Source organism: Uloborus diversus, chromosome 7 (genome assembly GCF_026930045.1).
Source record: "Uloborus diversus isolate 005 chromosome 7, Udiv.v.3.1, whole genome shotgun sequence".
NCBI classification, from domain to species: Eukaryota; Metazoa; Arthropoda; class Arachnida; order Araneae; family Uloboridae; genus Uloborus; species Uloborus diversus.
In genome coordinates, this window is record NC_072737.1 from 119,823,150 (window position 1) to 119,851,083 (window position 27,934).

At 33.3% G+C, this 27,934-nt stretch overlaps 1 protein-coding gene across 1 annotated transcript; it reads left to right on the forward strand.

The window, feature by feature from the left end:
* The first annotated feature begins 5,464 nt into the window (after positions 1-5,464).
* On the forward strand, positions 5,465-24,793 carry LOC129225561 (U24-ctenitoxin-Pn1a-like). Its single transcript, XM_054860006.1, has 4 exons — positions 5,465-5,540; positions 17,762-17,801; positions 22,927-23,163; positions 24,613-24,793. The coding sequence occupies exons 1-4, from the start codon at positions 5,475-5,477 to the stop codon at positions 24,744-24,746; spliced, it is 477 nt and encodes a 158-aa protein (XP_054715981.1). The 5' UTR covers positions 5,465-5,474; the 3' UTR covers positions 24,747-24,793.
* The last annotated feature ends 3,141 nt before the right edge of the window (positions 24,794-27,934 follow it).

Here is a 27,934-nt window from a genome sequence, read left to right on the forward strand (position 1 = left end):
AAAATAATAAGAAAATAAAATGAGAAAAAATAAATCAGTTTTAAAAATACTGAATACATAAGAAAATGAACGGATGAATAAATATATAAGTGAATTATTAAATGAAAGAATGTAAATGAAGTAATTAATAAGTGGTAACGTAAGTGATTTGATAAAAGACTGAATACGCATAAATAAAATGAACTATTTCACTTTACCCCGAATGCACTTGACTAACTTTATAAAGAATTTAAAATACAAATTAGCTTAATATTAAACTGTTTGATACTTACTGCATGAATATTAGTAGATCACAATTAATATTTAAAATGTTAAGAACAATCTTTTATCATTTAATAATAACAAAAATAAATTTTGACTAACAACAAAATATTGCAATATGGGTATCAGTTTTTGAAAATTGCTTGTTTTATCATATTCATTGATTTTCATAGGTACTTTATTCTTGACTGGATTAAACTATATTGAGGCAGTGAGGAGCAAAGGGATGTAAGCGGACATTTTTAAGTTTTGAGTATAACGCGTGTAAAGATAACGTTCTAGGTAGGCGCTATTTCACTTTGCCCCATCTTTCCCTATATTAAAGCTCATCCTAATACGTTTTTTACCTTCTAGACGCAAATGAAATGTGAGCCTTGCCGAATCACTTGACCGGACTTTTTCTAATATAAAATATCGACTTCGAAAATATTACGATTAAATGTGTTTGACCTCCCCCTCCCCCAAAGGAAGGGTATGTAGAGATTTTTCCGACCCCTTCCCCCTCGGGACTCTTACGTAGTGAATGAATGGCCCCTAAGTTATCCCTAATATTGTGGTTTGTTGCAATATTAGAGTATAAAACTTCTTTTATTTCATACTAGCGCGGTATCCACACGGCTTTGCCCGTAGTAGAAAATTAAAAGGTCATTTGATTAAAGTGAATAAATAAAGCACAAATTTTGAAGAAAATACAGCATATAGCTATTTCAATGCTTCAATGGAGCCTCTTCATCAGTGCAAAAAGCTCATCAACACAACCGAAAGTCGCGAGAGAACTGACAACGACCACGTGGACACCGGTATTTATACCAAAGAGGACCAACCAATAGGAATTCAGGAAACAAGACAACTCAGGACAAGACTGATTGGTTGTTTGTTGGTCAGTATTTAACAAGCTGAAACTTAATTAACAAATAAATTTTGCAAAAAAGAAAAATCTAGAAATTCCTGTTGATGATAAAATTTCAAAAACTCTACACTTATACTTCCCTTTATGGTTTAGCTATCGTTTTACTGTTCAGGCATTAAGATCACATTTGCTGAGATTTAAGGTTGCTATGATATCTAGTCTCATTCTATCGTTTAGAACACATGAGAAATTTCTCACGCAGAAGGGAATATGACCACATGGCTTTTCTCGAACCAAATGCTATAAAGCGAGCAATCCTAAGATATTCTTTTTACGGATTATCTCTGTAGCTCGGTAAGTATCAACTTTTTTTACTATTTGGAACTCTTTAGATAATGCTTTGAAAAATTATGCATCCCTCTTTAATATATGCAGAGCTGCCAACTGCTACGAAAAAATCGTAGTTTCTACGATTCTACAAATTACAGCTTTAAACTATGACGCTACAAAAACGGGTCGAAAAATTACAATTTTATGTTTTTTTTTTTTTTTAATTTTTAATCCAAAAAAAAAAAAAAACATAAACTATATGAAAACAAAACCGGTGAGTTCAGAAAATCAAACTTCACCGTGTGCTGACAGTCTCCTTCAAAAAGACATGCTGATCGTTTTTTTTTTAATCCGTATTACTATTTCCTGCATGATCTATAAAATTTGTTTAGTATCATTGCTTTTGTTTTTTATACTGTTGCCAATTCATTACTGTTTAAATCTACGGCAGCAGCCACACACCCCCCCCTTCCCCCCCCCCCCCCCCCACATACACAAATTGCTGCTACGATTTTGTATTTTCAAAAGTTGGCAGCTCTGGATACATGCAACATGGTATTTTTTAAAGATAGTAAAAATTTACTTGTCGAAAAATAAGGTATTGAAAACTGATTGTATGTGTGGGTCATTAAGCGAAAATGTCAACCTGCAGGCCAAAATTTCAAACACTATCAATATCAATGTGTTATACATCATTTTAGAGATAACATTCTTAATTTTCGAACCTGGTAAAACATTTTTCAAGATGGATGCCCTGCGTAGAATCATTATTGCTTGAAGATCTTCAAGTAATATGGAATTACTTGAAGTAAAAATAAAATTTAAATGGAATTTTAACATGGAATTAGTTAAAAGTCCATGTAAATTTTAACTAAAATAGCATTCAAGAAACGCAACCTATAATTTTTTAAGCATACATTTTATGTAATTTTTTTTTTTTTTCAGTCATTGCTTATATTTTGAGATTTTAGTTTCTTCTATTTCTTTCATTGAATTTTTATTTTTTTCTCGCTGAGTCTAATTTGAATTCTGTGTTAAACGGCCTGTTACGTTCGTCACGAAACGTAGTATTTTCTCTTCCACACTTTTTATAGGACTATAAAAAGAAAAGTTTTGCTTTATCATCAACCCAAGGGAGCTACTAGAATGCATTTAAAATGTTAAATTTTTATTAAATTATTGAAACACTTAGTTATCAGCGTGACGAACGTCACAAATTGATTGTGACGAACGTAATCACTTGAGACAAACACTGCATCTTTCAAACGTTTAGTACAAAATAAATAAAATGTTTACTTTGAAATAATTTATTTCTTTATGTCACTGCATAATATTTTGTAATTTTTGCAACAATTAACTCGATTTTTTTAAGACATATTTGTGGAGTTTTCTTTTGTTGTATTTTATGGAAAAAAGAGCACGCTGTGTTTCTGTGAGTGTCCCAGTCACAAACCGATAAAAGGCCAAAAATATGTAATGAGAACTTATTTTTGTGCTTGCATGTTCAGAAAAAAAATGTCCACTATTGGATGGACTCACCAACATTATTGGACCAACTTTTCTTCTAAAAACGCATTAAATTTCATTAATTCCTATATTGCTAGTTAGACATTCAAAACTAATTGTATTTTAGTTAGGTATTTGTTTCCTTTTTTGTTTTTTCAATTCTAAAAGCTACCTTACACAACCCAATCTTTTGTGGTTGACCAGCCATAGCATAGTATAACAGTGAATAATCAACAATGTGAACCGATTTTTGTGCAGTTACGCTGAAAAGGATTACTTTTTTCTCTTTTATAGCAATTAAAATTACTTTTGCCCTGAAAATATGAATAAGATGAAGTCACAATCATTCCTAAAAACAAATTTGTTTATAAAGCACATTAATTTTTATCAATCCTTAATTTGTTCTTCATGTGAAATGATTGAGTGAATCTGTAAGAAAATACGATCTTTCTTTATTTTTTAAAAAATAAAATAAAGAAAGAGAAAGAGACTTTAACACGTTTCAATAGATTTGTCACACTCATTTTTCGCGAATTTATGAAATTGTTTAAATAAACTAATTTTAAGATATAATTGTAGAAAATTAATAATCAAAAAATAAAACTTAGATTCTTAAAAGCATTAACTATATTTTATCATAAATATTTATTGTACACAAAGAAATACGTTTTATAAAAATTTGGCTTAACGAAATTATGTAGGATCATTTCAGAAAATGGTTTTTATATACTTGTTTAATTTGCTTGTTGTCTTTAACTAATATTAAAAACGTTATTTTAAAAAATGTATTACGAAACAGATTAAAAAAACTAACTGAAAACCAAATGTAAGATACGATAATTTGTAATGATAGTTTTCAGTTGATTCATAAAAAGTTCAAAACATACAAACAGAAACCAATGTATTATTTTTTGCAATTGCATTGGATGCTTGCAAATATTTATTAAGATGGATAAATAGACATTCAGGAAATGAAACTTTAGGTTTTTAAAACAATGATGGTATTTTAAACGTTTAGTAAAATTCATCAAATGAATGATCGAAAAAAGACATTAGTCCTTAAAACTAAGTCGCCATTTATTGGCTGTTAACACACATAGTTCATTCTTCCTTGAGGAATTTTTGAAGCTATGCTTCTCATGGGACGTTGGTGGCCGGAGTGAACTGGAAAAAAAATAAATAAATAACATTTTAAAAATTTTCTACATACTGCCTTGACGCTCATACGCAGAGCTTTGTTTATGAACTCGTTTAACAATTCAAATGTTGCAAAGCTTCCGTGGCGCAATTGACTAGCGGGTCATTCCACCGTCACGTTCAGGACAAAAATACACAGTTCATTAGTATTTTGTCATATACCTTAATATTTTAATTAAACAGAGGTAAGCAAATGTTTTAATCTTTACATTTGATACAAAGATACTTCTGACACAATTATATTTTTATTAAACAATTTTGTTACTTAAAATTTAATTCATTTTTATACGTCGAGTGCGGGACATCGAAAATCAACCTCTTGTAACTTGCTTAAAAATTAGTTAATATTTTTGCTCCATTAATATATTAATGTTAAAATAACTTGTAGATTTTGAGAGCAAAGGTTCCAATGTAAAGGAATTATAAACCGTTGAAAAAAAATATGCATAATACCATTCCACGAAAAAGTATTCACTTTGTCCCGTATGTGACGGTTTCTACGTTTCATTAAAAAGTAATTATTTTAAAAAGTAATGACGAAATCTTTTGCTTAAGGAATCACAAATTCGTTTGTAATTTGTTAAACAATAAAAAGTTTATCATCATGAAATATATGAGGCGTCACGTACGAGACATAATTACCGTTTTCCGTGGAATGGCCCCAGAACGTTTGTTATTGGCTGAAAGTTTGATGGTTTTAGCCCACCCGGGGGAATAATATATTTTTTAACGAAAAAAAAATTACTGTCGTGGGGCTGACCGATAGAAGCTATGTTTTTGATGAATAACATTCGCTTTAATGTTGAAGGTGATAATTTCGAATTGATAAATTTAACTGCATTAACTGAAACTTAATTCGATTTGTTCTTTCAATATGCCTTCAACATTATAAGATTATGCTATTCCATAAACGCGTAACTTCTGTCTGCTAGTTTTGCGATTGCCATTACAATTATTATTTTTTTTTTATTATTATTATTATTTTAATAATGAGTGTAAGATGAAGTATTTTTATATATCTGGGAGCGATTCTCCTCTTATGTCTAAAGGAAGGTAAGTTTATTTGCAATAATTTAATTTATACCACCGTTATACTTTTTAAAAGAACTAGTGAATTTATTTCAAAGAGCAGTGGACTACCAGAAAGAAGTGAGAATTCGAAATAAAGCTTGATTTTGAAAGGATAGAAATGATAATGTAACTTATTTAGGTGAGGTACAATATGCATTAATGACCTTTTGTGCCAATTTAATTGATTTCTAAAAATAAAAAATAATCGAATGAAAAAATAGCATTAATTAATATGAAAATATGCCTATACTATATAGATATGTTATTCATTCAAACTATTTTTTATTTAGATATCACCATGTTCAAAACTGTTGCATTTCTTGTGGTGAGTTTCAAATATCTATTTTTCTTTTATCGCGATTTTATAAAATAACATAGAAATAAAAACTATATACTTTTTTTTCTGACAGGAAGTTCTTTTCAGCAAAATTTATTTCGAAAACTTTTGTTGGATGAGTTATTAATTGATAATTTAAACGAAAACCATTTAAATGATATGCTTATCTGTGATTTATTACATGGAAAAGTATTCGAAATTGTTCACATTTATTATGTAATTAGGGGCTTATTCATCTGTAACATAATCGATCCTGTTTGATTTGATCAGATTCTGTCTACCAGTAGCGCAGCGAGAAATTACCTTCTGGGTTAGGGAGAAGGAAATTTTTGACTTCCCTACTGGTCGATAGAATTCGATCGAATCGAACACGATCGATTGTCTTAGATATGAATCACCCCTAAAATTGAATTGCAATGTAAACGTAAATTCAATCTATTTTCAGACATCTTCCTGTTGTTGAATAAAACATTATCGAATTCAATTTTATTCCTTTTAAAAATCAGTTTTTGCAATACTACATATTACAGAAATGAATTTTGAATGAAAAAAGAGTTTATAATTTTCATGATAAAACGCATTAAAAACAGAACCGTTTCGTGCATGAAATTATTAAATCACAGTGGTCGTGGCCATTATATTACTAGAACTTATGATAAATAAATAAGCGAATACTTTAACACTAATCTACCCTTTTTGTAAATTGTTACTGATTTGAAGCGATATAAAACATCTTTGTATAGAAAAAGGAAATTTCTTTAAGTGTGAATAAAAATACAGTTTTAAGGGGTTACAGTACCTCAAAAATGATGAAACAATCAAAAAAAATTTATTGCTTATTTCAAAACTAAAAACTATTCTGAACACAGGGAAAAAGTTTCATTGCTTTAGTTCAAATATTTAAAAAGTTATGAGTGGTTTTAGGCCATGCTCGCTATGTGTTCTTATGCAAAAGAAAAACTTTAAACTGCTTTTTCTCCATGATGGTCATTTTGTGTTTTCATGTCATTAGAATCCCTAAGAGTTTTTTTCTATTAAACATACAGCTTTAAAGTAATACTTTTTGCAATTGGGATAACATATTTGACAAAACTGTGCATTGGATAAGCATTTTATAAATTACTCAAATGTTTAGAGCTTGTTAACCTTTAAAAACCAATTAAAAAAAAAAACTTTGATTTTTTACATAATTAATCACAGAAAATTTTCTAATAAACTCATAAGCAAATGAATGCACAGATTTTTAGAGATGATTATAGTGATCGCTTAGCAAAAAAAAAATTTAACTAGTGCAAAAATTTAAAAAAAAATTAGGAATTTCAAAATATTTAAATTTTTTTCAATTTTTTGAATTAAAAAAAATAGGCAATATTTTTAAATTCTGAAAATAAATTATTGATTAAGAAATTAGTATGCATGTTATGGTTTCAAAGAAATATAAAATTTACTTAAATTAAAAAAATGTTTGAAAGGTACTGTGATCCCTTTAGTCACGGATTTGTTGCAAATAAAGGTACTGCATTTGAAAAAAAAATTCCCTCCAACTCCTTGAGGCATTAGTATAACTTCGATTTAACGATCCCGATTTAACGATTTCCTCAATTTAGTGGTACATTTCACTGGTCCGGATTTAACTGCATTGAATGTACAATGCTCCTCGGTTTAACGATAACCTTGGTTTGACGATAACTTTTTCCAGTCTGACAATCATCAAATAGGGGTGATACTGTTTTAAGAATTACGAAACTTTAATACTACTTTCATTTACATGTTATAAAATTTTCAATTTAAAAAAAAATGCAGTAATATAATGATTGTATTGTATCCTTTTCTCATAAAAATAGCAAAATCAATTATTGCAGAGTTTTTTTTTTTTTTTTTTTTTTTTTTTTTTTTGACCAAAGTTTTATTCTTGTTGTCATGATAATCTTAAAAATCAAAGGAAGATTAACTATAATCAAGTGAGGAGACAATGAGCAAATCATAATTGCTCAAAATGCGCGGTTTGCGTTCATTATCTCCCCCCCCCCACACACACACACATCTCTTAACTCAAGCATATTTTTCTCTAAAGAAGTTTTTTTTTTAACTTTTAAAATCACATTTTCTTTCAGGAAAATCACCTATATAGATGAACTTAAATAACAAAACTTCAACTAAATACAAAATTTCCAGATCAAGATTGATAAGGAATAAAAATACCATAACGGTATTAGCTGTAAATATAATCTTTATGATAAGTGTCTAGGTACAAATGGACTATTATAACCATGATTTTTTTTTACCTCATCCTATTCTTCATTTCTACTTCCTATTACAAAAAAGGAAGTATTGTATTCCCGAAAAAAATTTCACTCAAAAATCGGCCTTATTTTCTATTTTGCTCACCACCCAATGAATGTTGAGTTTATTTTTCAACCCGACCACGCGTGAATAGATGCCTAGGAACGTACAAACACCCGAAATATGAATTTCGACGATCCTCGAGTTAATTACATCGAGTTTTCTCGTGACGTCTGTATGTACGTATGTATGTGCGTATGTATGTGTGTATGCACTCTCAGAAATGGACTTTCAAATTTAACGAAATTTTCTTCGTTTTTGACGAAACGACTTCCAGGGATATGCTCCGAGCGAACATTTCGTCAAATTGAAGAAACTGCTTTTGTTCGTGGTTTGAGGATGCGAATTTCGTCAAATGTAACGAAATATTTCTTCATTCTAGTTTCGTCAAATTAACAATAATTTTCGTAGTTTTGAGAGCATTAGTTTCGTCAAATTAATTTCGTCATAAATGAGGACTTTAATTTCGTAAATTTTTAAGAAAATTTATTTCTTTTTTTTTTCTTTGAGCACATTATTTTTTTTTTTTTTGAGAATACAGTCGAACCTCGTTAATTCGAACACGCTTAAAACAAATAACTGCTGAAATGAACTTTTTTGCAATCTTTGTCTTATTGTTTTTTGGATAAAGAGAACCAACTTTTTATAATAATCGATTTTAATGGTCCCTTTAAGTTCGTTATAACGAGGTTCGACTGTATTTTATAAGATTCGTGTGCGTGTGATCAAATCCTAACTTCAGAATCTTACCACTGTAGTTTCCCACTTTATTACGTATAGTCACTTTCACAGGCCCGTCATTTACGAGGTCAGGGGGTCAATTGCCCCCCCCCCCCCTCTCCCGTCTTGATTTTTGAACATTCATGTTTTTATACATGACTGGCCGTTGTTTTAGTTCGATTTCTGTAAAATTTTTATTGAGTACAGACTCTTTGTCATATTTGGGAAAAAATTGAAACAACGGGCCTGCAGCCCCCTCCCCCCCCCCCATCAAAAAAAAAGACAAGTAATTGTTTAAAAAAAAGAGGCACATAAAATGTCAAGCGAATTTTTATTTATGTAAAAATGCAAACAAACAACTTCTTAAAAAAGGTAAAACAAATCATTGCAGATTAAACTCCTCATGATATCTAATCAACCCCCCCCCCCCCATAATGGGGGTTTTCCTTCAAAAAATCTAATTTTTGTCGGATATTTTCCAAATTTGGCACAGAGGTTCGTTATTGGAGGCTCGGGAATTCACACAAGGTCGTTTATGTCCCTCTATGTGGGGGGTGGGAGGGGACAGACAACCCCACATTGGGGGTTCTCCGTATTTAAAAAAAAGTTTTTGTCCGATCTTTTTTAAATTTGCCACAGAGGTTCTTAGATGATCAAGAATCATGCAGGGTAGTTTTCATAACTTTATAAGGTAAGGGGGGCTAGGAGGGGGGGGGATCTTTGAAAAAATCCAATTTTTGTCAGATCTTTCCAAAATTTGACACATAGGCTCTTTGATGCACGGGGATTCACGCAGGGTAGTTTTCGGTCTTCTATGGGGGGGAGGGCAACCCCTATGGTAGTTTTCCTACAAAAAATCCAGTTTTTGTTGGATCTTTCCGAATTTGGCAGAGTTTCGTTATTTAATGCTCAGGAATTCTGATAGGGTGGTTTTCTTTCCGCTGTGGGGGGCAACCCCCATACGGGAGAAGTTCTTATAGAAAAACAGTTTTTATCATATCTTTTCCAAATTTGGAACAGAGGTCCTCTGATGCTCGGGAATTCACACATGGTAGTTTTCAACCCTCCATGATGGGGGGGGGGAGCAACACCGCATTGGGGGTTCTCCTTATATAAAAAAAAATTTCCGATATTTTCTAAATTTGCCATAGAGGTTCTTTGATGCTCAGGAATTCACGGAGGTTAGCTTTCGTCAATGTATGGGTGGGGGGAGGGGCAACCCCGATGGGGTTTCCTTGAAAAAAAATTTATTTTTTGTCGGATCTTTCCAAAATTTGGCATAGAGGTTCGTTCATTGATGCTCAGGAATTCTCATAGGGTGGTTTTCGCCCCGCTATGGGGGACAACCACCAAATGAGGGGTTTTCTTACAAAAAACCAGTTTTATCATGCCTTTTCCAAAATTGTCACAGATATCCTTTGACGCTCGGAAATTCCCCTCTTCCACCCGCTAAGGAGTGGGAAACCACATGTGTGTATGGGGTGGGGGGGGGGGTCTTAAAAAAACCCAGTTTTTGTCTGATCTGTTCTAAATTTGGTACATTTGTCTTTTGATGTTTCGGCATTCTCATAGTGTAGTTTTCGCCCCGCTATGTGTGGCAAACCCCATAGGAGTTTTCCTTATTAAAATCCAGTTTTCGTCGGATCTTTTCCAGATTCGGCCCAGATATCCTTTGATGCTGGAAATCCACATAGGATAGTTTCCCATGGGGTAGTATTCATATGGGGTACTACCCCATGTGATTAAAGAACCTATGTGCCAAATTAGAAAAAGATCTGACAAAAGCCTGGATTTTTGTAAGGAAAACTCCCCTAATTGGGGAGGGGGGGTGCCCCTAAAGCGGAAAGAATATTTCAAACTGTTTGAACTACATCGCTACATCGCGATGTAAGGACGGCGATGCATCACGATGTTGAAATTCCTACATCGCCCTGCCCCTACTGGGAATATAAAAGTGCTACTTCCTCAGCAGACATTGGGTTCTGGAAAAATAAATCATGTGCCACTTTTATGCACAGTTAGATCGATATATGCTCGGGAGAAAATTGCTGAGAAGTTTCTTCATTGCATCGCATGAAAAATTCCAGAAAAAAAAAAAGATTTTTATCCAACTTATACCACAAATTTCAAAGAAAAAGTACAATAAATTGGACAACTTTAAGTTAGTACATATTTGTTCTAAAATTAGATACAGAAAATAAAATTAGATAATCTTAAGAAAAAGCTTACCTTTTTCTTTTTCTAATTAATTATTTGTTTTATTAATTTTGCTTGTATGTAGAATGTTTATTTGGCCACATGAAATGCATGCAATAATAAAATTCCTGATTTTTAATACAGGAATTTTATTATTGCATGCATTTCATACTTTATACTTTGAAAACAATTCTCTGCCAAAATTGCAAAAGGTATTTGAAAATATAAATCTTAAAAAAATGCAGATGTGAAATAAATCTTTCGGTAAAATTAATTTAGTGTAATGTTTGTTAAATAATTATAAAAATATACCTTTGCTTTTCACCCCTAAGTTTTTATTTTTATTTCCAAACATGTGTAACATGAAATCAATGTATAATATACGAACATTTACAATATTGTTATAATTATGAAAAAGTCTTCGTCTGTCCTTGTTCCAATTATCTCCGTGATGTTGGATCCATCCTAAAAAAAGTTTTAGAAAGAGAATATATAACATAATAAGTAAAGGTTTAAGTCCATAGGTGTATGCCCTCATGCACATGGATCTTTTTTCTATTTCGAGGAAAGTTTTACGATTGAATTCATCAGTTTATTTCTGAAATAAAACATGTTTTCACGATATCTTTCAAAATCTGAGTTTTTTTTTTTTTTTTTTCCCTTAAGTTAAAAAGCTACGATTCGCTTGTGACTTTGAAAAGCGTATGATTTAATTTTCATATTTTTCAAAATATATGATGATTTCAATGCTGACAGCTTTTTTTCAAGCAGATTGCAAGAATGAGTTATTTTTACAGCGGATGAACAAAATTTTTATTTAGGCAGATAGACTCTCAGTTAGTTTCTGAAATTAATTTCTGAATAATATTCTAGAATTAGAGTTTCTTCAATTTATCGAGAATCAGCATTATTTAGCCATTAAACGAGTTAATTCTTTTGCACATCAAGTCGTGAATTTTCATTTTTTTGAGCTATAAAAAAATCAAAAGTGCGAAAATTGTTGATCTGTGATTTTTTTTTTTATTTATTTTTTATTTTAACCGATAACCAAAATACACCGTTTTTCTTTTTTTTTTTTCGATTTTCGTGTTCCGTTTTCTTCACGAATGTTTTCTGAAGTACTCTCTCCCCCTACTCAAATTAGTTCCAATAAAGTACTTATGAATTAAGTAGTACTGAAACTGGTGATTATGATTTTATTTGCACTTTTTCCAGAGATTTTATTGTGCTATGTTATCAATAAACAACATTTACTTACCGAGCTTTACCTCCTTAAACCATTATCAAATTCGAGTCAAAAACCCAGGGCTCCAACACTCGAAGCCAAGCTCCATTTCATAAGTTAACTAATAATTACATAGAGCTACCTTCTAGCTGATGGATAGGGATTTAGTAGGGAAAAAAACTGATTTTTCTGCTATACTGGGGGTAGAGTACTTACAAAATGGGGCGTAGCTTAAGGGCGTGTGTACTTCGGATTTTTAAACTCAGCTGGTAATGATTTTAAGAGGGAATGCTTGCCAAGTAAAGTTTTTAATTGATAGTATAGTACCTTGAAATCTTTAAAAAATATTCGAACAAAATCATAAAATCATGAGAATCGATCACTAGTACAAAAATATTCAAACGTAGCTCTACTTACTAGTTTGGGACGGAGACGAAGGGAGTATCACCTTTTAACTAAGCATATTTGATTTTTAAAATATGCAATTTTCACGCAGTAAATAAAAAAAAAAACGCCAAATGAGAAGAGCTGCCAAAGATAGGGGAAACCCAATAACAAAGTGCATTTCCTTGTTTGTTTGTGTCTTGAGAACTAATTGACTGATATCAATGGATTTTTTTTCCAAAGATTTATAATGAAAATAGGGACCAGTGTGGTGCAAACAAGCAAAGCTTGTTACTTCTTATCATATATTTTCATTATCCTTTTAATTTTTCATATATTTTCATTATCCTTTTAATTTTTTATATATTTTCATTATCCTTTCAATTTTTCAATTGAAGTTCGGTTAAATTTTCAGACATTTTACTTTGTATCCAGCAAAATCACAGCTCCAACAAAAAATTTGGATTTATTGGAAGTTCATCTATAAAATGCTTCTTAGTCTGATTTAATGTAGACCGGGATTTCTCACTTTTTGTTGACAATACCTTCAGGCGGCAAATATGGCACTAAAATTAATGCTGCATTTATTTTAGCTGTAGAAACTATGTATAATGGAAAAATTCATAATTATGACAAATCATGTAACACAAATTGACATAGAAAAACCTATAAATTTAGTGTATGAAGTGGGAAAATAAACAAAAAATGCTTATTGTTGTTATTACAATTTTCAAACATGCTGCTATGCTATCTTTTCTTTTTAAATCGAGGTTAAACATTAAAACTCTACTTTCAATAATTTATTTTAATTTGCGGAAATTTTTTTAAAAAATATTGAAAATATTCTGCTGAAATATCAAGCACAAAGATAGAGTTCTTTATGGAAATTAATATTTTCTCTATCTTAAAATGATTTGTATTAAATTGATATTTACTTTACTTCATGTTTTATGCAAGTAAAAAAAAAAAGGGCTCCACAAATAATGAAGATAAGCACTTATTGCTAGAAACATCTGCTGCAGGGAAAGAGATTATATAAACAACATGGGATAAGCATTTAAAAGTCTTGTCTACGAGCTTAACAAAATAAAAGACGGTAACATTTCGGATCCAAAAGCTGATATAAACGGTTTGCATTTATTTTTTATTGCATCAAGCGCTTTTTTTTAGCCTACTTTCCCAGTAAAAGTCAGAGAAAGAAGAAAAAAGCATGAAAGAAGGCTTAATGCATCTTAAAAATATCCCGAAAAACAAAAAAAAGTCAAAAATAAATAAAATAATTAAATAAATATTGAAAAATTAAAATTTGGAAAGTAGGGTATTGAGATGGGGAAAAATGTCTGTCGGTCTGTCTGTCGGTCTGTCGGTCTGTCTGTCGGTCTGTCTGTCTGTCCCCCCCTAATAACTTTTGAATGAATAGTCCGATTCGAAAAGACTTTTTTTTGTTCGAAAGATCTCGGCAAGGACACCTCGTTCCCAAATTTCACTTTTTGATTTGAATTATTTTTTGTTCTATTTTGAACAGTTCAAAAAAACTTAATATTAGCGCCTACGGGGAAATTCAAGGCAATTCCGAACTGTGAGGCGAATTTGCTTCAAACAAGCTTTGTAGCAAAAAGATTTTGATGAAAAACTTGTACATAAAATATCTTTTTGATTTGAACAATTTTCCGTTCAATTTTGAACAGTTCAAATCCTTTAACAATAGCGCCTACGGGGAAACTGAAAGTCAATGATGACTCCGCACTTGAAGGCGGATTTACTTCAAACAAATTTTGTTCTAAATAACTCTTGACGCCAAATTCCAGACTTCGACTACGAGAATTTAGGGGCACTTGACTCCGACTCCGACTCCTGTGCCCGACAATTAATCCGACTCCGATTCCCCGACTTCGACTCTGACTTCGTAGTTTTCGCAAAAAATTTATACACGGATGACAAATGACTGACTCCGATTCTTAAATAGTCGACTCCGCTTCTTTTATCTCAAAATGAGATTGACTCCGAATCCGACTCCGCAGCTATGGTTTTAACTATGAATTAATTATTGTCGATATGACTTGTTTTTATTTTTACGCTAAAGTTACAATTTAGGTACTCAGTTTTTGGCGAATAAACTCGAAGTCATTTATTACATCTACATTAAGATATGCGCAGACGATTTTATTTATTTTTTTTTTTTTTTTTTGACAAAGAAAATTATTTCTGTAAGTGTACATTTTATTGTTTTTTTTTTGTTTTTTTTTTGTTTTTGTTTTTGTTTTGGTAAGTGCATTAATTCATTTAAAATAATGTTTTTGGCAACAAGGGAAAAAGAAACGATTTTTTTTTTTTTTTTTTTTGATATCATGTATTCATTTTAATGAGCTTATTAATTTCAATTATTATTCTTTCGTTTTGAAAGCTGTTAAAGATTTTTTTTATGGAAAAAAGTGTATTAGCTGCTTTGTTTAAAAGTTGCTTCGATTTTATTTGTTCGGGTTTTATTTATTTTTTTATTTTTTATTTATTTTTTTTTACGCATCTAATTTTTTTTAGATGAGTGAGTAATATTTTATTCCTAGAAATCAGCTTAAAGTATTTTAAAAATATGTTTGAAAAAATTTGCGATTTTAGCTATTTTTGAGATTATTGATCAGGTACTAGAAAGTAGTATGGGTATACGGGAAAGTAGGCTCGTCTAGTTCTAGACAGAACTTCTTGTTTTCCTCGAGTTTCATCGATTTTATTCAAAGATTGCTAAACAATTATTTTAAAATATTTTCTACGAACACTTTTGTGTTTTAAAGTTCTTGATACTTTTTGATTATTAATTTCTTCAAAATCAATTTTATTTTGCTACTTAAATATTTCATGAAGTTTTGTAATATTGTTTACCCATTCCAAAATATTAATTTTTACTAATGGGTATAGCAATATTTCATTGAAAATGATAAGTTTGCGAACACTTTTGGGAACTACTGTATAAATTATTATATTGAAAAAAACGTTAAATGTAGAGTGGAAGAAGAAAAAATATCAATACTTACTGGGGGATTGGTACATAGTATTTTTTTTAAGAAAATAAAAATGCGGAATGAAACAAATTTGGACCATTAAACTAAAAAATACACTTCGTTTAACAGAATTATTTTTGTAAAATTCATGGAGAAGAATGAAAACACATAACCATGCAATATATTCCACGTTGAAATTAAAAGCTTCAAAGTTCTATGCCATTTATAAAAGCGCTGTATATCATCTGTGTTAGTTTAGCTACGGTGGAGTGTGTTTTTTTTTTTTTTTTTTGTAAGTTTATATTCGTACAAATTCTATAGTCATGTTTGTAATTTTTTTAACGAAATAAAGGAAGTACGTTTTTGGAAATAAATGTCAACAAACCAATATTCTCTTTTTCAAATAAAAAAAAAATAACGCTAGCTAAGCCTAACGTGGAGGTGACTCAAAGTTAACAGCACACATAATTCTAAACCTAATCGAACCGTTCGTTTTCAATTTTAATGTGTTTTAAATACAACAATAAACACAACACTAAACAAAAATCTAACAATACATAAAAGAAGGCACATTGCACATAAAAATTTCAATAAATACTAACCTTTTTTATGAATCCTGTAGGATAATTTCCGTAAGACAATTTAACGAGCAAGTACAAGACTGAAACGAAAATTCCCAGAATGCACTGCAATATGACGAAATTGGGACGAAATAATTTCGTCAAAAATTTGAGATTTCTGGTTTCGTCAAATATCACGTGATTCGGTGACGAAAGGATAGTCGAAAATAACGAAATAGTGCTCGAGGATAGCCGAATCGTCAAAATTGAGCGTTTCATTTTTGACAGTGTGTATGTCGCATATCTCAAGAACGGAATGTCCTAGAAAGTTGAAATTTGATACTTAGACTCCTAGTGGGGTCTAGTTGTGCCTCTCTTTTTGGTTGCATTCGGATGCTCCCCAGGGGTTATTTTGCCCCTTTTTGGGGGGAAATCTTTGTTAATTTCGATGTAAACTCAAGTGGTGTTATAATTTAGCGGACACTTGGCGATATATCGCCAGTGTTTTAGTCGCCAAGTTTTTTGGCCAATTGGCGACAAATTTGGCGATTTTTATTTCTTTTTTCTTTTTTTTTAAAGTTTGGTTTTAATTTGGCCACTGTTGGTGATATTTAGAGAGTACTCTATTGAATCACATTAAAATTGCCAATAATGAGAAAATGACATTAAATTGGAGTAAAAAAAAGTCATGTGGTGCTCGTTTTTTTTTTTTTTTTTTAAATCGCCTCGTGTTCACTAATCTAGAAAATCACAGTCATAATATGATGGGAGCAAATTTCTTCACCATTTTCATTCCATTGCATTTTTAGAAAAAATAAACACAACGAGTAGGGCCGCGATTCGTGATTGCGAAAAACATAACTTTGAATTCAAGACGTCAAATTCAAATGAACGCCATGGATTAAATGCTAGGTGTTATTTGTTTGTTTTCTTTCGACGTGGTGAATTCGTATATTTTCTTAAAAAGTAATTTTATTTCTTATGATTAAATATTTCATTATGTTATTACATAAAGGTAATTTCAACTAATCAGATGAAATTTTTCTGTACTGGCAAAAGGATATCAAAAGCAGACGTAAGAAAAAATACTGATCTCAAAAACAAATTTTTCTATCCTTTTTTTTTTATGTGTGGATTTAAAATTAATGAAAGTGGGGAATATTTTTGATAAAAAAATATGTATTTTCGTTCATTGTGTTGAATTTTTCAATCAATCAACAATTATACAAACTAAGTTACCGCCCTTAAACAAGGGCTAAAAACAGTTGAGGTTGCAGCAACAACAGCAGCATTGCTTAAGGGTTCTCTATAGTGTGCTATATTAATTTTAGCTACTAGTGTGTAAGTAAACTCAGCTTCAATGCTTGACAGTATACCTCCAGATCGGTTAATGACTATTCCAGACTGATGAGCCCGTAACTAGGGCGAAACTACAAAATGAGGATGTCATCACCGGGATGTCGTTGTAAATGAACTCAAAATGGAAACGGACCACTTCATTTTGTAATAGGTAGGATCAGAGAGAAAGCGTGACTTGATTGCTTTCGCCCGCCATATCTTCGTCGTCAAACTTTACATGCTTGTATGCTTGTAGTCAGCAATTAGGATTTGATATACGATATGAAATGCAAGATATTTCTTAAGCTTTACACTTCGTCCCGAACGAGAAATAATACTGATGAGCTACACATGTTTCAAATGTTGCTTCACGAGTTGCTTAGATTTTATTTATTTAATTATTCAGTTTCAATACACTCAATGTTTCTGCTTTGATTTCTTCTACAGCTCTTCTTGAGTGCTGTTGCCTTTGCTGATGAAGACAGAGGTGAGTATTTTTCATTTCGAAAAAAAAAAAAAAACACATACATACAGGATGTTTCAGAACTCTTGGGCAAAACTTTAAGGAGTGATAGTACATATCAGGAAAAACAGTAAAATAACAAAAATAAGGGTCCCAAACGTCTTCCGAAGGAGATAGGCGTCATTAAAGTTTAGTGCCCAAAATTTCAAATGATCATAAAAATAACGGAAAAATTGGTCAATTCGTTTGCGGTTTTCGCTAAAATTATTCTTTTTATCAGTATTTTCTTGAAAATAAATTTTGCAGAGGTAGTTTTAAAAATGCTGATAAAGGGCGCTTTAGCCTCTGGAGTAACGAACAACTATTTTTTACCGCTATTTTTGAATCTCATTGGATTTTTTCTAATGCTTGGACTTAAACTTAAATTTTCAGCTCAAAATCAGAATCATTACGCAAACTGAACTGTCTTCAAAGGTTAAAATACACTCTGTCACAAAAAAAAAAAAAAAAACATTAACGCAGAAGGAAACGAGCGATCTTCATGCAACTTAAAATGGATGTGGCCTATCACAAGATAAGAAAATGATAACAAATTCAGATCAAAAATCGTTTTATTAAGAAGTTATGACACAATAAAGGTTACAAAACCGAAAGTTACATAGCCTCCTCTAGCAGCTACGCAAGACAAAACACGGCGTGATATGGAATGAAATAGATTACCTGTGACCACTGGGACTAAATCGGGATTCATCGTTGAAGGTAACATTCCTCCTTATTTTCACGACCCAGCTAATCAAGTGCAGTGAAAATCCAATCCATCACAATGGACGCCGGTTCAAGATACCAACGTCTCTCAGTGTACTCAGGATTGTTTTTCTTGGTACCATCAGTTTCTTTGAAGGTGTTAAACGGCATTGAACTAATGTTAACGACCTTGTTGATACAAGTGGTCGTTCTTACAATATGCGATCTTCGCGCTCAGTTCTGTTTCTAGAATGCCTTAACCGACCGCAATGGAGTTATTCATTTATTTTAAGCTACTACCATATCGCTCCGACCGTGTGGTAGCAGCTACGCGTGTAAACAACCTGTTTCTCTAAAACCTACTGTACGTCCTTTTAAAAAGTCCAGCATTTGTTTGAATGCCTCTTAAAGTTCGTCATAGCCACAATAACGTCCTTATACAACTCGACAGTTTCGTTTGAAGTGCCCTTTTACACAAGCTTTCACTTTCAATCGTATCTCTCTGCTCATCTTGTATGCGCATGGCGCGGTTACCCTTTCATCACTGGCGACGAAATTTAAATCATCTTTTGCCAGACTACATTCCTGCTGAGTTTGCTGGTTGCAGCTCAAATTATTCTTGATGCATACATTTTTTTGTGACAAAGTGTACTTCAACCTTTGAAGACAGTTCAGTTTTTGCTACTTAATCACGCTCAATGATTTTGATTTTGAGCTGAAAATTCAAGTCCAAGCATTAGAAAAAGTCCAATAAGATTCAAAAATAGCGGTAAATATAGTTGTTCGTTAGTCCAAAGTATAAAGCGCCCTCTATCGGCATTTTTTAAACTGCACCTTCAAAATTTATTTTCAAGAAAATACCTATAAAAAGAATAATATTGAATCCACTTGAATTGACTGGAAAGAGAACTAAAAAACCCAATCTGAAATCATAATATTTTGCGTTTGAAAGAAAAGTGTTTTGTGAAACAGAACACTATAATTTTTATTCAATAGTTTCTATAGAACTTGAATTAATACTCATTATCGGGATCTTAATGCATCGTAAAACAGCTTATTAGTATCAAATTTAATGATAACAACATTCTCAATTTCATGTTTCTTACTAATCTAAGTTTACAATCAGCATTTGCGTAAAATATCTTTGATAGACTTACTCAGAAATGAAATTTTACGCAAAACTTGTTTATTTAGTTAGACGTAGTTCAGGATTTAGAAAATGCGTGTATTTTTCAAAATATCTGATGTTCAAGTGTTTTCTCCTCAATCATGACATAAAATGAGAAATATTTTTCCGGAAATGATTTCCCGAAATATTGCGATAACATTTTCGACTAAAAAAGATCTGTGCGGAATTTATCGTCTGTAAATATTCAGATATCTTTCAGCACTTGTGCTACTTAACTTTAACATTTGCTCTTTGCTTGGGAAAAATTTATCTCTGGTGCCGTATGTTTTCAAGCTTAAGGGAGATTCGATAAGAGTAAGACGGGTCGCTAGAGAGGTTAAAGACCAACAAGGGTTTGTGCAATAATCAAGTAGCCGCTGAATACGAATCGTGTTATAAGACAGATGTTCTCTACCGGTGATACGCGTAGTCCATGAGGTACGCGAAAATCTGTAAGGGGTACGCGATTAACTATCAAAAAGTATACAAAATTGCATTGATTATGCTGGAATTTAATTGTGTTTGAAGATTGAGTAATAGGGTAACGTCACCAGTCACAGACAGGGCCGCCGAGAGTGGGCCTTTTGTCAGTTCGGGCGAAGGGCCGCCTCACCCCAAAAAACTAATCCAATTTATACTACTTCAATTCTGAAGTGGGCACTATCCAAGAAACGGGCCCCTAGTTTCCGACTTGACTGCCATGCCCTCTCGTCGGCTTTGGTCGCAGATCGCACACAATGGGGCTTAAGACATCGCTCTCGGAATGGCTGCTTCTGGATCCTATGAATTAGTTCATTCTATTTTTATTTGCTCAATTTCGAAAAAAGGTCCAACCCTCAGTAACAGACACCAGTGTTACGTGGAGGGGGGGGGGGTTACATTCCATTGAAATGCCACGTAAATCGAAACCACGTAAATTGAAACCTAATAGTAGTAGGATAAATAAATACCTTTGTGCTGAACAGTAAAGTAAGAAAAACAACGTTAAAAATAGCACAAATTTGCCAAAATTTGTGCTATTTTTAACGTTGTTTTTCTTACTTTACTAATAGTAGTGTTAAAATAGGGGTTAGGTTCCGTAAATTTAAAAAAAACTTCATTCTAGTGATGACTAATTGTATAATAAGTTTAATGTGTACTTATATCAATTTTTATGCACAACATGCATAAAGAAATATAAACTAATTTCGTGTTCTGTTTATAAAGAAGAGCTGACTATGATAGTCTTTTTGCAGTCATTAAGAATTTTTCTCTCTAATTCTTTGCAGAGCATTAACGCATAGATGATCACTTGCGTCATTTCCGTGATAGAATCTTCCTTCACTATCAAATCAGAAAGATCATTTCTATTGTCTAGGAATGGCTCAAAAATTTCAATGTGAACGATTTGGTTGTGTGTCACCGAAGTCGGTATCCTCGTTGGTTTTGGCATTCTTTGTCACTCCTAAAAGCTCTTCTTCCAGTGAGTTATGAACTGTGTGAGTTTAATAACTTTACTTCTGGAAAGAGCTCTGGAACCAATCGCATAAAATGTCTATAGGGGCCCAAGTTCGGTTATTAGCACGCTAAAATGCAGTTTATTACGTGTAATCTGCAACCTTTAAAAGTTTGGGTTTTGAAAGAGGGAAAAATTTTATTTGTTTGCATTGCTGCATCCGCGCAAAACCGAAACTCATCCGCATAAAATAAAATAAAGGTGTCAAATCTTAAACCGCGTAAAATAAACCCGCGTAAAACGAGGGTCTACTGTAATGCACAAATAAAAATTGGTTGAAAAGGGTCTTCTCTTGGGAAAGAAACTCAAACCCACTGAATCTGATCAAGCCCAAACAGAATACTAGTTAACAATATCAGTTTCATCTATGTTGAAATACATTCCTTCACGGAACATTATATTCCTCCCCCCCCCCCCTCCCTCGCCACTAATTTTGACATATTTCTTATCGTATGGGTTCAATGAAGTTTAAAACGATTTTTTTAGTGCAATATATATTCCTGACAAATTCCTGTTGTGACATTCCGTCTACATTCCCGTCGTTGATTCTCCTCCTCCAACGAAGATAACGGTTGTTCCGTTGCACTAATCGGTCACTATTAAGTGAATTGAGTATCTGAGATCAATAGATAAATTCGTTTATGTTTTCTTATCATTTTAAAGACTGTTTTGAGATTCTTATGATGTAACGAAGACGAAACCGTTGCCTTCCAAAAACGTCTACTTTTTGTTTGTGACGTCAGTATGTGTGTTCACCGGTCCATTTTCCCTACTCAGAATTAAGTAGTTTTTTCGCATCAAGCAGAATTGTTTGTCCATTATTCTACCTTTTTATTACGCTTTAAAGATTAGAGTTATTTTCAACCTTATGATGTTGGTTGACTCAATTATTAAGAGCAAAACTTATGGCTTTACTTATTTCCTTTTCCCCTGCCGCAATGTTTTGTTTTGTTTACTCACACAGTCTGTGAAAACCAAAAACGTTTTTCAGCTTTCTTCCGTAACGACGAAAAAATTAATAAAATTTGGCTCACCAAGTTTTTTTGGCATGTTAAGGTTGCATGATTTTAGCCCTTATAAAAAAAAAAGTGTTAGATCAAATTTATTTGTATGTAATTTCAGCTATTTGAATTGGAAAAAAAGTGTAAAAGCTTCTTTTTTATTCCACATTTGGGGTGCTGTAAAAATTTCGCTTGAAATCAAAAGAAAGTAAATAGAAAGTTTCGAATTTCAGAAAAATCGCATGGAAATGCACATCACTTCAAACACGGGACACCACAAAGACGGGAACACAGCACAAACTGTCAAGAAAATACAGGAAATGGCTATTTCAAAGCTTCAACGGAGCCTCTTCATCACTGAAATTTGAAAAAAAGTTATTTTACAAATTTTTGTTCTTCCCCACGAGAAGCATTTTAATATGAGTTTCGGTCCTCGGTTGAAAAAAGATTGGGCACGACTGGTTTAAAGCAGGGCTGCGTTGTAGAGCCGGAGTCGGACGTATTTTAGGGCAAAGGATTCGGAGTCGGAATAGGGAGTCGAAGGTTCAAATTTCAAAGAGTTGGATTCCATCATTTTCCCGCAAAGTTCGCAACTCTTTCGGTGCTTGCAGAGTCGGAGTCAGACTGATTTTGGGTAAAGGAGTCGGAGTCGGTCATTTTCCTTCCGACTCCGCAACCCGGGTTTAAAGTATCTCAAAACATCACTTGCTCACTTGATTGAAAATTGCCATTTCTTCGCAGAGAAATCAGCATGCGAGGAGGATCGTGAACGTCGTCTGAATGCCACCGTGACCACCGAAAGTTTGTTGCACTTGGTGCCCGAGTGTGAGGAGAATGGTGACTACGCTGCTCTGCAATGCTTCACGAACGTTGACTGGTGTGTCTGTTACAGAAGGAACGGAGAGAACATCAACACCCCCAGCAAGAGCATTAAGGCTTGCGAGTGCGTTAGGGCCAGGGATGACGCCAAGACTGCAGGTCCGAAATCTTAAACTTATCTTTGTTATTGACTTTTTGAGCAATCACGATTGCTTATTGTTCTCATTTGACTGTTTTGAATATCTATCATTTTATTTTCCCGCCAGCACCCTCTGCCAGCACCACCGTCACGTCGACCGGCCTCGCGGTGCTGCTCCTCTTGCGAAAACCGTCTCCTGGTTGCGTCCATATCCTACACACACACGCATACACACACATACACACACTCATGCCTGCGCACAGACACAAACACACACTCCTACACACACAGACATACACATACACACTCATGTCTGCACACAGACACAAACACATATGCCTACAGACGCACACACATACGAACGCCGACACACACACGCGCGTACACACACAGCACTGCATACACAGCACGCACACACATGCATACATACACACACACACGCACCCACACACATGCGCCTACACAAACACACACGCGCATTCATACACACACACGCTCGTGATTGCGAAAAAACATAATTTGAATTCAAGATGCCAAATATTCAAATTAATATTTTCTTTTCTTTTTTTTTTATTCTCTTCTTCCAGATTTTAACTGATCAAAATGGAGTCGCATGTCTTTCTCCACCGCTTAATTTTTTAAGCGGTGGAGTTTAAAATGATCCCACTCTCACCGCTACTACTGACGATTTCTATGACACAAATGAAGCAGTGGAAAGCAAAGGGATGCAAGTGAACAGTTGCAAATTTTGAGTAAAACGCGTTTAAAGTTCCGGTCCTAGGTACGCTTTCATTGAGAATTTTTATAAATCAAGCTGTACCTACCAGGGATACCAGTATTATCTCTTGCCCAAAAACAGAGGAGAGGTCCACCAAACACTTCTACTTGTTATCTCCAAATGTTTAATTTTGCACTCACATCCCTTTGCTTCTCACTACCTTAAATGAAAAATTCAAACTCGACTGCTCTTTAAAATCTGATTTTTCTGTGAGTTTAAAAGGATGCAACTCTCACCGCTTCTGCTGACGATGTCTGTCATGCCAAGTGTAACATTTCAACTAAATCTAGAGCTGAACTATGGTTATCGTTACCTTGATACTTTGTAATCCAATAACCATCTTGTGCGCTTTTTTAGTTTAACAGACCAAGCACTAAGGGATTATAAGAAAACCCACAGCTTAAATCAGATTCCGATCCACTAGTTCTGGAACATGAAGTGCTGCATCGATCAAAATCATCCACTCCCTGACCAGAATTCGAATCCGGGTCCATGACTCGGGAAACTTGTTCTCTACCGTTTATGCCACCGAGTGGCTCCTCTAAATTTGTAAATGATTTTACAATGCGCTACAACACAAATACCGGAATATTTTTCAAATACATGCACTAGTCGAAGTTCGTCGAAAAATTTTATGTTCGTGGTTTTTTGCAACAATTCTTTACAATATTTTCTTTTTCACCCCTTCCAGGAGATGAATACGTTCCTGCCTGCACAAAGGAAGGTTATTACAGGCCTAAGCAATGCGAGAGAGACGAGTGCTGGTGTGTGGATAAGGATGGCAATGTCACAACTGAACCTACTGTTGGTGATGTAAAGTGCTAAGATGTTTTGTCAGATTATAGTTACTCTTCAATAAAAAATAAAATATACGTTTTTGTTTAGTTATTTTCTAAATATGAATCATTTATCATATTATGATAAATGCTTCGAAGACAGAAAATTCGTCATTCGTTAAGATTGCGAATACGAATGAGCTCATTGTTTGTGAAATTGTGAAATAGAAAACCTTTGGGAAAACTTGCTTAATTTCTGAATCAAATACTTAACACCAAAGCAAACTGCAATAAAAACCTTCTGCCACGAATGACTGCCAACTGTGTGTGTGAGTGTTAAGATTTGATAAATCTTTTCTTCCTTCTTTTTTTTTGACATAGTTAGCTATGACAACCATCAAGTATAATAATTTCACCTTCAGATAATTATTTACCTCTTCTTTAATTCAGTAAACATTTTGTCGTCAGAGTTTGTATTTTTTCTGAAGGAGTATCAGGACCTGACTGTGATGAGCCAGGATCTGAGCCACTGTTCAGTCCCCTTCCCCTCACTATAAACGAACACCTGGATGACCTCAGGTTGATTCATTCGCTTTATTGAGCAATCACATTGCTTATTGTTCTTACTTGACTGTCCTTGACTGTGTTGATTCCCCCCCCCGCCTCCCTCTGCAGCACCACCGTCGACCGGCCTCACGATGCTGAGAGAAAACAGTCTCCAGGTTGCGCCCATATCCTATATATACACGCATACATACACACACGCATGCCTACACACATGAACGCCTACACACACAAACACGCGCGTACATACACACCCAGACGCCTACACAAAGACAAACACGCCAACATACATACACGCACACGCCTACACAAAGACACACACATGCCTACATACACACACGCTCGTGATTGCAAAAAACATAATTTGAATTTAAAATGCCAAAATTCAAATTTTCTTTTTTATTTATTTACTTTTTGCAAACATTCATTGCAATTTAAAAATAAGGAATATTTGAATAAATATATAACAATTTTTTGAGGTTTTTGTTAAAAAAAGAGCAATAATAATGTTTTAATAGTTTTATTAGCAGCGTTTTCTGTGCCAATTCAGATAAAAAGACCAGAGCCTGGACACCATGGGCCACAGTGCAATAGTTGGGTCCACAGTTGATAATATCTCTTGTTTTTTCCATCCTGCTTATGGGAGTTCAATCCTTGCTTCTGCAATGCATTTGTCTCTATTTAAATTCTAAACAGTTGTTATGATTCATGGTAAATGCTGCGAGGAAAATGAAAATCATTGCCAAAATTTAAAAATAGAATTAAAGTTTAATCAACATTTAGTGTTGCAGAAGTTTTAGGGTTCTTTTGAATATGTTGCGGAGTGTCTTACTGTTGTCCAAGCTGAACATTTGTCATCTATTTTTACAGCGAACAGGGAACGGAATGATGACGTAGGTACTCTTAATGAAATTCTGAAACATCGTTTAAACAGGAAAAATTGGGCAAGTAGAATAGAATTCGTGAAACCGAAACTGAAAAGTCTGAAATTCGCCATCATTTACCGGAATTAAAAAGTTTAAGAATTGGCAAGTGATTGCATGAGAGTCTACTATATTGTTTTATAATTATAAAAATACATAAATGTAATGTAATTAATATGTTCATTTACTATTATAAACATTTTTTCTTTTAACTCCATTATCTTTACTTTTAATAAAGCTCAAAGCCTCTTTGTCTGGATATCGGGGTCACTGTCTGGATATCAGGATCTCTGTCTGAATTTCGGGATCTCTGTCCGGATGTCTGGATTTCTCACTGTCTGAATCTGTGTGACGCGCATAGCGCCTAAACCGTTCGGCCGATTTTCATGAAATTTGACGCAAAATTAGTTTGTAGCATGGGGATGTGCACCTCTAAGCGATTTTTCAAAAATTCGCTTTTTTCTTTTTATATTCTAGAGAATATTTTACCGAGCAAATGATCACAACGTGGACGAGTAAATTAAAAAAATTATCATAACGTGAAACCGTAACATGGGCGAGTAAATAACCATAGCAAATTGGCGAGAAATTCATCATCCATTATTTGTAAATATACAGGCGAACTAAATGACCTTTTAATTTTCTACTACGGGCAAAGCCATGCGGGTACCACTAGTCTGAAATAAAGGAATAAAAATTTCGAGGATGGATCTAAAGCAGATAAAGAATACTACTTTACAGGGGCGTAGCTAAGGGGGGTTTTGGGGGACAACCCCCCCCCCCCCCCCCCCGAAACGTTAGTCTCAAAAAAAAAAAGAGAAAAAGAGGGAAGAAAAAGAAGAAAAAGAAAAAAATCACTATAACTTTTTTCTGTGTAACAAAGGTCAAAAATTCACTTCGCTCCCCCCCCCCCCCCCAATGCCATTGAAAATCTGCTCCATGAGTGACCCTCAAGTATAAAGACGCCTCCCTCTGCTGCAACAATTTTTTGATAATTGAGTGAAATTTCACACTTCGCTTTAGAAATGAGATTGTTTGTTAAATCCACGTATAGGCAGCCTTTCTTTGTCATAGATTCTGCAAATTGTTAAATATGTTTAATTTTATGAGCCGCGTAGTGGGAATATTGCATACAGTCAAATCTGTATATTTCGAATTTCACATTAAAAAAAAATCGAAATAAAGAGGTTTTGAATTACGGAGGCTTTAAGAAATTTTTTACATAAATTTGAAATATGATGGTGAAAATTTGAAATCGATACTAAAGACAATATGGGCTCTTGATTAAAATTCCTCTTTATTAGTTTTGTTAGGTATTTATTCTATTATTACATTATTAAGTGCTTTATTGCGAGTTTAAGGAATCATTTTGACAGTAAAAGAAACTTTAAGCATATCTTTTTCAAGAAAAGTCTTTTATTGCTTTTTGGTCCCTGATTTTTTTCTTTTTTTTTTTTTTTTTTTTTTGGATTCATTATTTATCCTCTTGAGGTTAGCAATTGCAGCAAATCTAACTTGGCCAGTAGTCTACGATTTTAATTTTTTCATCACTTGGAAAAAAAAAACTATACCTTCTTTTCACTCCTATCATTTCGGTTTTCTAAGGAATCACAATTTTAAGAAAGAGAGCAACCAAAGAACAGTACTAATCCAGATAACAGAGCGAAATGGCTTTTAACTTGAATGACCTTTAACCATGAACTTTAATGTTCATCTTAACATGCCAAACCTGTGAATTTCACCCCTTAAC

What these genes read in the sequence shown, in the direction of transcription:
- LOC129225561 (XM_054860006.1), top strand. Translation starts at nt 5,475, where the DNA reads ATGTTATTCATTCAAACTATTTTTTATTTAGATATCACCATGTTCAAA. An exon ending in AAACTGTTGCATTTCTTGTG is followed by an intron (nt 5,541 to 17,761) that starts GTGAGTTTCAAA and finishes TTTCTTCTACAG; the next exon opens with CTCTTCTTGAGTGCTGTTGC. An exon ending in CTTTGCTGATGAAGACAGAG is followed by an intron (nt 17,802 to 22,926) that starts GTGAGTATTTTT and finishes ATTTCTTCGCAG; the next exon opens with AGAAATCAGCATGCGAGGAG.